Source organism: Dermacentor andersoni, chromosome 2 (genome assembly GCF_023375885.2).
Source record: "Dermacentor andersoni chromosome 2, qqDerAnde1_hic_scaffold, whole genome shotgun sequence".
Classification (NCBI taxonomy): domain Eukaryota; kingdom Metazoa; phylum Arthropoda; class Arachnida; order Ixodida; family Ixodidae; genus Dermacentor; species Dermacentor andersoni.
The window spans coordinates 207391525-207402146 of NC_092815.1; the positions used below are offsets into that span (position 1 = coordinate 207391525).

Here is a 10622-nt window from a genome sequence, read left to right on the forward strand (position 1 = left end):
AAAATTTTGTAGACGCGTAGGGTACAGCTTAAGTAGAACATTTGCACCACAATTTAAGTGAAGCGTTACGTATTAAAGCCCTTTATATCCCACAGGTGTCTCACGAGATGAACACTGCTGAAATCTAAATTTTTAAAGAGTTCATGTTCATGGAAAGACACGTGAAAAAAGTTAAAACGATTCCTCTTCATATTATAGGAAATTTTATTATGCCACAAACGTTCCAGCTAGGAGTGGGGGGTAGAAATTCCCCGAAAATTTAGGATGCATGAAATTTCTCAAAGCAGTTGATTTTTTGTGCATCAACGCACAAATACACAGAACACTTTTTGCAAAAGAACCTTGTGCGCTTGGTGCATGAGCTTAACTTGCACATGCGGGCGTTTTTTTGCGCCACTTTCACTGGCCAATGGCCAACATTGTCGTGCCGCACAGAATGTTCAACATGATGGGCTCTCTTTGAAACAACTCCAGCTGCTGAGCCTGATGCCTTCAATGAACTAGTTGGTGACACAACAGTCGCAGGCACAGGATCATCACCATCCCGGTTCAATCCGGGCATGCCCTCGAGTGAGCGCATCAATCCAAGTGCCACCCGGAACTTGAAGTCAACCACCTGCATATCTGCCGATTTCGCTTCGCGGTAAAGCAGAAAAGCGTTCACAACCGCAAGATCGATAAGGTGAAAGCATATCCTTTTGTACCACTTCTTTGTTTTCATGTCATTTCTGTAAAATGACAGAAGCATATCTGCTTTGTCTACTCCACCCATGCTCTGGTTGTACACCCTAATGATGTTCGGCCTCTGCACATCCACATAAGTCTTGGTCTTTCTGTCGTAGCGCCTGCATGTATCAAAAGGTTCAATGCTGTGGATGTTTAATGCAGCTGTCACTGTGCGGTTGTCATTCCAGGCACAGATGACAATTCCTGTGCTCTTTTCTGAGCGGAAGTCGAGTGATCCTCTCTCTGCTTTTTTCAATTCTTTTTCAGTTTTCAGAGGGCAGTTCCCACATCTTGTTTTTCTGATGGTGGCAGCCGCTCCAAGTCCTCTCATTTTCATTTCATTTAAAAGCTCGATGGAAGCGAAGAAGTTGTCGAAAAATACTTCTGTTCCCGGAGGGCAATCATGAGTGAGTCGCAAAACGACCTTCCCACTTTCGCCTACGTCTTCCGGGGTGTTCGGGGGGTCTTCGATTAGGTTGTCACCATACATGTAAAGCCGATATACGTATCCAGAGCGGCCTGCCAGGGCCCAAGCTTTGTAGCCCCATTTTTTAGGCTTACTCTTCATATAAACTTTCAGAGAATGTCTGCCCTTGAAAGCGATAATCATTTCATCTACAGCAACGCAAGTTTCAAGTTTGGCAGCTCGTGACAATGTGTTATTTAGGCTCGTAAGCACATGTCGCACCTTATGGAGACAGTCATAGCCTTCTTCTCCTTTTTCCCGCGCTTCATCATTGTTCCCTGCATGAAATAGGGACATGATTTCGTCGAACCTGTTTCTTGTCATGCAGTCGGCGATATCCGCTTGACGAGTGTTCGCTGACCAGTACCTCCTTCTAAAAGGAAGGTCAACAACAGATATGTAAAGGACAATGCCAATAAACGTGCGCATCTCGAGGACTGACACCGGAAGGATTCGCGTGCGATTTTCTTGGGTCCTGAATCTGTTCGTTTCGAAAGTGAGGAACTCAATGAGGTCAGAGTCAACGAGATTGAGGAACATGCTCAAGGGGCTCTTCACTCTTTCTAAACCGTCCGTAGGCTTCAAAACACTTTCTTCCTCTCCCCGATTGATATTGATGTCCTTTTTCACCCAGTGCCAAATTTTTGTTTGCTTCTTCTTTTTGGTTGATGTGACCTGCACTTCTTCTTCACTGTCTGAAGAGCTTTCGCTGACACTCTGCACTGTTCTCTCCTGCGGCGTGTATTCTTCATCGCAATCCGACCCCTCCAAGTTTTCGTCCTCACTTCCACTAGGGTATTCGAAAAGAATTGCTTGAATTTCTTTGTCAGTCAAGCGCTGCCTGCATATAAAAAAACGTTCTTCAAAATCAATACACCAACACAAGTCGCTGCTTGACAACGAGTATGAAGGTTCACTTGATGGAAATTAAATTCGGTGCCGCAAATACTCTAACATAAGCGCTCAATGAAATCATACTCGTTCATGCATTTCTCTGGAAGGACGGACCCCAGCTTCCTGGCTGCCACAAATGTGTATGTAAGCTGAACGAAGTGAAATGCTCTACAAGGAGCAGTCGTAGCAACACGAAACTGCGTAAGTATATTCGCTAGACTTCCGCAAAACTGCTGTCAGTGTTTTCAATATTAAATTATCAGAGTTCAGGTTACCACAACAGAAAAATAACGCACACTTACCGCCTTGGCCGGCTGCACGTGGAGTCCATGTTTTCGATGCTCAAAATGCTGTTGTGCGGTCCCCGTGGAGCCATCTACTGACAGTGAGTGCAAGCACCAGCTGCCACGTTCGTGGCAGCTAGGAACACGGGGTTCCTAGAGCATATTTTCTACCTCGAAAAAATTAAAATAACACTGCCACGTTTGTGGCACCTGGGATACAAAGGGTTTTAATGGACCTACAAGCGATTACAAGTTACCCTCCTCCCTAGCCATGCTTTTCCCCCTCAACTCGTTCGCCGAGCGATCGGGGCTAAGCTCCGCCTTCACTGGTTCTGCGTCACGATGCGACGTCACATCGTCCACTTCCGGTTGTTTTGGAGCCCGCCCCCGCCCGCGCGAAACCTCTCCGCTAGCCGCTTGGCCGTCGACCCTAAGCGAGAGCTATCGAAGCAGCGTGCGTTGCGATCATTCTGTCGTAGCGCCGAACGTGTCTGGTATTCCGGTAATCACTCACTAGCTCGACGGAACGGTGGAGGCATAAACTCAAGCTGATCAAAGAACTTTAGCGTAGACGTGCGTGAGCTGCCTGATCGGTCTGCACGGTCAAGCCACCCGTTGGCGCAGAGCTTAACCAGCCAAAGAAAGAGCTATAATTGCTCTAACCGAGTGTAAAACATTTTAAACGTTTACAAAAAACAACGTGTTAACGATTACACTCATGCGAAAAATTTACACCAGCAGCAAAGAAGAATAGATTTTGTTACTGATACTGTGTGTGGTTGAGCTCTATGCCACCAGGTGGCTGCACCATGCAGACCATTCACATTTGCGCTTCTGTTCATACCCTGAAACGATACGCAAGGGGACGCGGCCAGGCCCTGTCCCCTTGCGCTTGCGTACCGTACTCGCGAAACGCTATTGCATTAGTATAGTCTTCCGGTGTAAAGGGACGGCCGCAATCGTGCAAATCCTGGCGCCGATCGGATAGCGGCAGTCCGATGCGCTGCAGCCAGTCCGCTCGTCTACTGGCTTGCAGAGGGACACGATCTCGCAGCTTGACATATTGCCAGTCGCTACGTTTGCAGTCCACAACGCAACAAAGTCGAATCATAGCGCTCGCGAAAAGACAGACCGACACTGACGACAGAGCTCTCGTCAAAGACGGAGCATGTTGTAACACAAGCAGACGACACTTGTGTGCCGGAAGTGCTTCAGTGTACTGAAACTTCGTTCTTGTGCACTCTCTTTATGTTACTTTCCTTTTATAAAAACAAATTAACTAACATTCCAACTATTACGAACATCATTTGTTCACCATAAAGGTGGAAAAATTATCCATCACGCGCCCTCGTCAGCCAATCGTATAGCTCGCCCCACTGACGTCGTATGGGTGATTTACGTCATATGGGTAGGGGTGGCTTAAAATGCCGCCGAGCAGTGAGCTGTGATCGGCAGCAATGTGCATTTTTAAAACCTTATAATAAATTACACGCTTTACGCGGAGCACTTAGATGCGTCAATTAATGATCAGAAGGACGTACTCTAACGACTCAGTACGTTTGTAGAAAATCGTCAAAATTGTTTCAGGGTCCCTTCAGTACTTCTGCCACGATGCGGTATGCCATGTGAGGTAATGATGCTCAACCCTCTCAGGGGTTATGAAATATGGGGCACAAAAATGCCTCAAACACCTCTCCCTGTGTGTTCTTTGTATACTACGCCGACAAAGAGCAGTGGTGCAGGCAAGGTAACGTTTAACATCAACTCGCCACTCTCTTGTTAGACCAAGCGTTGAAGAAATTAAGCTTTTGCCGTCAACATCACCGCTAATTGTTATCAAGCAAAGCAACCAGCACAGAAAGCTTCGTTTACATAGATTCGCACAGTGCGTGGGGTCTGCATAATTTATCTTTGCAAGCTGTCTAGAGTGCCATGTTACCGCTAGGATTATTATTGTTGTTGTTGTTGTTGTTGTTGTTGTTGGAATGATCACTACGACCACATTGACTGTGTTGAAGCCAGCGTGACACGTAATTCAAAATATTATTGGAGCTTCGCGCGCTCTCGCTCTTCTAAAGCGAGCGCCGAAGATGGCTTTTTTCTGAAAATGGTGATGTTGTCTGGAGAACTGCTGATGCCTTTGCAGAACATTTCTGTTCTTTATATGTTTAAAAGATGCTTCAAATAACCTTCGTTCTCAGTCTGGCACGGTATGTGCACTATCAGTAAATGAATACCTTGTTTTCAAGTGCATGAAGCCCCTCAAAGCTTCCCTTTCTTGTGGTGCTGGTGGAATTCCTTCAGCAGTGCTTTATCCTTTCAGACGCTGTCTACAGGATTGTGTACAGCAAGATAGTGCATCAACAGTGTGGGGATGCGTGACTCTCCCGCGTCCCCTGATGTGTTGTTTTCTCGCATAGCTCCCGTCTCCTGTAATCCGGCTTCGCCGCGTGGCTTGATACCCGCTGCAGTTGGTGTGGTTGAAGCGCATAGCGAGAGATGGCGCGAGTGTGGCTCTGCTAACGCCACCTAACAGCGGCGTTACTTGGGCGCGGAAAGGAGAAGGCGCTTCCACTTTGGCTCGGCTTCGGCTAGCGGCGCGGACCTTCCGCGCGTGCGCCGATCCATGCTTCTGCAAGACCGTCTCGCGTGGCCTCCTTCGAACGCGCCTCCGTTCGCGCGACCGTACGCGCGAACGACCAGGCGTTGGTGTCAGCATGGGGCGAACATATTCGCTCGTTATCCGGTCGCGGTGAGTCGGACTTTAGTGATTTGTCGCGCGCCCATCGGCATGTTTTGTGGATAGCAACTCGGCTAGCAGGCATTGATCTATGAAAGGTGCAATAAATGCCCTTGTAATTGTTTGCACTACTGTGTTGTCGTTCCTTTGTCCCAAGAGCACGGGTGAGAACCCCACAACAGCAATAGCACTGATGAAAGCAATTATATTTAAAATGTGTCGCATGCATCTTGAAACACTTATTATTGGAACTATGCTGAAATTTCGAATAACGTGCAGAATATTTTAGCAAAATGAGTGAGAAGGCAAGTGGTTAGGTGTTATTATTTTGTTTATTTATTTCACAATACTGCAGGCCAATCTGGCCCAAGCAGGAGTGGAATTACAATGAAATCGGAAAAGAACAGCACAGAAATGATTTTCAACAACATTCGCACAATACAATACATCGGTTTCACTAGGACGGTATTTATCACACACACACATAAAAAGAACAGCACATAAATAAGTTACAACAGTACTTGCACCAGAAATAACAGTTTGGCTAGGTTGATATTTAAGACAAGTGTAGTTCAAGGGCTTCGTCAAAATTTTAAGCCTCACAAACAAACAAAATCCGAAACTGTGCGTGGGAAAAAACTCTGCTCAAAAGCCTCTGTTTTGGCAAAAAAATTGTTGTAGGGAGTGTTTGTGAGTGTTACGTGTTGGTCTTCTTGCGATGGACTTTAAATATGAGGGTACAGATATATTTATTTTTCCAGACAAAATATTATGCAAGAATTTTAGTCGACTGATTTTTCTGCGTGCAGCTAGTGTGGGAATGTTATGCGCAATCATGAGCTTAGTTGGAGAATCCAGCCTTTTATATTTATTAAATATAAATCTGATTGCTTTCCTTTGCAGGCGTTCTAAGCAGTGTATATCTTTTTTTCGTTTGGGGATACCATACAACGAATACATACTCCAATTTAGGTCTGAGAAGGGCATTGTATGCTTGAAGTTTAACATTCACCGTTGCCTTTGTAAGCTTCCTTTTTAAAAAACATAGTTTGCGAAAAGCTGTTGCGCAAATTGCAGAGATGTGCGCCTCCCATGTCATATCACTAGAAAGAGTAATCCCTAAACACTTCTATTTATTTACTGCTTGAATGTTAGAGCCATGGATAGTGTAAGTGAACACGCTAGGATTCGTTTTCCGCGTTAAATTTAATAACACTGTTTTGTTAATGTTTAGTTCCATGTCCCATTCTGCGCACCAGCATTCAATGTGGCTGAGAGTTCGCTGTGATAGCTTATGATCTTCATGGCAGGTTATTTCTTTAAACACAATACAATCGTCCGCAAAAAGTTTAATAGACACTGAGTCCGGGATTACTTGCACTAAATCATTTACATATAGAAGAAATAATAATGGCCCCAAAATACTCCCCTGGGGAACACCGGATGTAACGCCGAGCATCCTAGATACACTATATTTGATTTCAACAAACTGCTTTCTATTAGTTAAATATGCCTCAACCCATTTGATAAGATATAGCGGCAATCCTAGGTTATTTAATTTTAGAAGTAATTCACAGTGCGGAACCTTATCAAATGCTTTAGAAAAATCCAACAGAAGTATATCAATTTGCCCAGAACGATCTAGAGCTGCTAAAAAGTCGTGAATAGTTGTTACCAGTTGTGTCGTCGTGGACATTCCCTTCCGAAAGCCATGTTGGCAAGGAAATAAGACGTTATTATCTGCTAAAAAGCACTGGATATTCTGAGCCACAATATGCTCTAGTAACTTGCAACAAACAGAAGTTAAAGAAATCGGCCTATAATTAGAAATTATTGACCTAACACCTTTTTTAAAGATGGGGATTACGCGTGAAATTTTCCAGTCGTCCGGAAGTTCGCAACTACGCAAGGATGCATTAAAGACCTTTGCCAAGAAATCGCTTATCTGTATAGAATAGCGCTGTAAAAATGTATTCGGGATTTGATCTGGTCCTATACTCTTTCTGGTGCTCAAGTTCTTTAACATAATTAAGACACCTTCCCTTGTGACGATAGGAATGTGCATATCATCAAGCATAGTGGGTTGGGGTACGTAAGCACTTGACGGAGAGAAAACGCTCTGAAAATAAATATTAAAAGCCTGCGATATTATAAAGCCATCAGTTTCGAATTGGCCTTGACCCAGAAATCTCCAAAATTTAGCAGGATCATCTCTAATGAATGCAGGGAGAGTGAGTTGATAGTGATGTGTCCGCGCTTCATTTACTTTAAATACCAAATTTCTTTTCAGTTCATTAAAGTTCTCGGGTGTTACGTCTCTACGCTCTCTAAGTCGCTTGAGTCTACGTTTAATATGAATAATATCCCGAGAGATCCATGGGTTTTTACGGTTCTTACGTACCTTCCGGAATGGGACATATTGTTCTATGGAAAATATGACTGCCTTTTTAAATTGTGCCCACAACGCATGAAGATCACCATGTGTAGTGTGGTTTAGTGCAGTGTCTAAGTAATCTGTGATAGATGTATCATCAGCGCAGTCGAAGTCATTAACGCACACTGAATGAGTACTCGAATGCCCTGCGGACCTTCGATAAGACCAAGAAAAAAACGAGAAACTGTGATCCGACATACCAAGTTCAGTACTAATAACACCATTTAAGAACATATCACTTACAAAGAATAAGTCCAAGACAGCACTGTTGCACGTAAGTTCACAGACAATTTGATCAAGGTTCAGAGCTAACATTGTGTCTAAAATAACATCACTCGATTTAGATTGCCCGTAAACTAATTTATCCCATTTAATAGCTGGAAGGTTGAAATATCCCGTAATAATCACGTGTCGGGGATGGTTTAGAAGAAGATGGTCGTAAAGTTGTTCGAGAAATGATTCTGACATTTCAAGGGCTTTATAAACAACACAAAGCATAAATGTAACAGCATTAACAGTGACGTTCAGAAACAGGCTTTCGTGATCACTAATCTGGTTTGTCAGACGTACATCAATACCGAGTTTAAAAATAACAGCAACTCCTCCGCCACGTGTACCTCGATCATGCCTGTGTATCTGATAGTCGGGCGGAATAACTTCATCATGGTGTACGCCATCATGCAACCACGTCTCAGTGATAGCAACCACATGAGGGTCGCAAGTCAAAAGCAATATTTCTAGTTTTTCCATTTTGTTCGCAACACTTATGGAGTTAAAAGAGAGCGCACGAAGATTCGTAAGACTAGATTGTGAAAGCTACGCTCTTTGTGCAGGATCTTTCCCGGATCGGACAACAGCACGTGTGTTCGAAACCTCATCCGATGCGTAGAATTGGGGATCAATGCGAAGCTTATCGTTCACTAGTGCGACCTTCTTTCCTTGTTCTTTATCAGCTTTAGCACTTTGCCACAACAGTTTTCGTTTTCTTAATGTTTCAACAGAGAAGTCATTTTGCACGGAAATCTGCGTTCCCTTAAAGGGAAGCTGAAGAGTCTGTCCAAATTCAATAAGGCGCTCATATACGGATGCGGGAACCTTATAAACCATTAAGGTAAAATTTTGGGGGGGATTTTTCACTTAGGAGCGACGCAATCGTCGGTTAAAATTGCGCTGTAGCTCCGCCCCCCGTCGAGCGCCGCGCGCTGCTGCTGACGCTGACGATACGAGCGGAGACCGGAAACGGCGGCGTGGTGACGTCAACACTGGTGTTCCGCTCCTTCGCAGCCTCCGCGACCGTGCCTGACCGGGCTTATTTCTGCGTGCGTGCCGTCCTAATCTGCTTCGCTCGACCCTACATTCCTTTATTTGTGTGTATATAGCAGTGGTAGTTGACGTGCGCAGCATCAATTGAACTTGTAGGCCGATCATGCCGGCGTTCTGTGCAGCCTACGCTTGCACGAACACCAGCGGCCGCGACGATGTTCCGATGTTCCATTAGTTCCTGTAAGACAAGAAGCTTTCAGCTAAGTGGGAGGCTGCTGTGAAGCGAAACAACTTCAAGCGCTCAAGAACAAGTGTTGTGCTCTAACCACTTCCGTGACGATTACTACCGGAGTTTATCAATAATCCGTGATTTTGGGTTCGAGCGACGAGTTCTAGATTTCTAGAAACGAGCGATCGAGCGACAGCACCGAGCGATTTGTTCAAGCGACGGCCCGTTTTGTCGCTCGAAGCCGTCGCCCGTCACCGTCGCGCGCAATATCGCACTCGTAGAGTTTGGACTTAACGCCGAACTCCTCAGGGAAGCGCAAGCTCTCGAAAATTTTCATGACCGTCTCAGCAAAACACCACCAAACTACTTTGCACCGTGCTTCGTGTGTAGCGGCAGCAGTCGGTCCGGACGAACACCATTGTTGACGTCACAAGGTGCCCGACCAATCACAGGCGGAAACGAGGCGCGCGAGCTGGGCGTGTCTGCTGCTGCACTTTTCGTCGAAATAAAATATGTTTGCGCTTTCTTTCACTCAATTTCGATGCGATATTCGAATTCAGAGGGTTGAAAACCACGGCGTACTGCTCTTCACTCATTTTTTCTGGAAAACCTTTCAGCTTCCCTTTAAGCTTCTGGCAGTTGCGTAGCACTTCTTGTTTTTCCATATAATTTTGAAAAAAGAGGATTACAGGGCGCTTTCCAGGATGTTTTCCCAGGCGATGTATCCTAGCAATAGACAAACACTTTACACCAAGCCTGTCCTCGAACACCTCCTTGATTACTTTCTGTCGCAGATCAGCCTCAGTTTCATTGGTTCGGTCATCTATGCCGAAAACCACAAGATTAGATCTGCGACTCCAATCTTCCAGCTCTACAAGTTTTGCCTGTTGCAATATGAGTGTTTGTTGAAGTTTTTCAACAGAATTGCTAAAGATTTCGCAATTGTCTACTTTTTGTGTTCTTTCTCTGACATTTGTTTCAAGGTGGGCCATTCGAGTCGAGAATGAATTGACGCTTTTTTCGGCGTCTTCCAACCGCTTTTTAAGCTCTGCCAGATCATCCCTAATAGCCTTTTGGCCCTGTATCAGCGTCTGGAGCATATCAGCATTGGAAGGACCCAGATTCAATTCTACATCGCCACAAAGTAACAATTTGCACACATGATAGCACTCGTAGGCTAATGCAATCAAAGTCCGTGGACACGGCACAACAACGCCTCTTACATCGCTGCGGTTTGAGTGAACACAACTAACCTGGAACAATAATACGGGATGCATGGTTAACGCTCCGCTTCCTGCGTTTTCGCCGAGCCCACTGAAGAATCCGTGTTGGAGCTGCTCTCTTATACGTTCGGGACTGGCCGATGTGACGCATGCGCTGCCGGCATCTTGTAGAAAGCCTGACGTCCAACTGATTGCCAGATGGGCGAAGTTGCCGCTTGTTCCACGAGCACGCGCAGCGCAGGTGTGATTCTGCGATGTCCAAGAAGCAGTGACGATCGGCAGCAAAGCCACCTGGAACAATAATATGGGACGCATGGTTAACGCTCCGCTTCCTGCGTTTTCGCCGAGCCCACTGAAGAATCC

The 10622-nt window shown here is 45.3% G+C and overlaps 2 protein-coding genes across 2 annotated transcripts; both read right to left on the bottom strand.

Moving 5' to 3' along the window:
• Positions 1 to 222: 222 nt before the first annotated feature.
• LOC126540118 (piggyBac transposable element-derived protein 3-like) lies at positions 223 to 1278 on the bottom strand. Its single transcript, XM_050186907.3, has one exon. It carries the CDS (start codon positions 1214 to 1216, stop codon positions 260 to 262), a length of 957 nt encoding a protein of 318 aa, XP_050042864.2. The 5' UTR covers positions 1217 to 1278; the 3' UTR covers positions 223 to 259.
• A 24-nt stretch (positions 1279 to 1302) lies between these two features.
• On the bottom strand, positions 1303 to 2462 carry LOC129387341 (piggyBac transposable element-derived protein 2-like). Its single transcript, XM_072286217.1, has 3 exons — positions 2389 to 2462; positions 1380 to 2108; positions 1303 to 1318 (listed from the first exon to the last, which is right to left on the bottom strand). The coding sequence occupies exons 1-3, from the start codon at positions 2460 to 2462 to the stop codon at positions 1303 to 1305; spliced, it is 819 nt and encodes a 272-aa protein (XP_072142318.1).
• Between the last annotated feature and the right edge of the window lie 8160 nt (positions 2463 to 10622).

Coding starts and splice junctions, on each gene's coding strand:
- LOC129387341 (XM_072286217.1), bottom strand. CDS start 2,462: ATGGCTCCACGGGGACCGCACAACAGCATTTTGAGCATCGAAAACATG. Junction 2,109..2,388: donor ACGTGCAGCCGGCCAAGGCG/GTAAGTGTGCGT, acceptor ATTTCCATCAAG/TGAACCTTCATACTCGTTGT.
- LOC126540118 (XM_050186907.3), bottom strand. CDS start 1,216: ATGTATGGTGACAACCTAATCGAAGACCCCCCGAACACCCCGGAAGAC.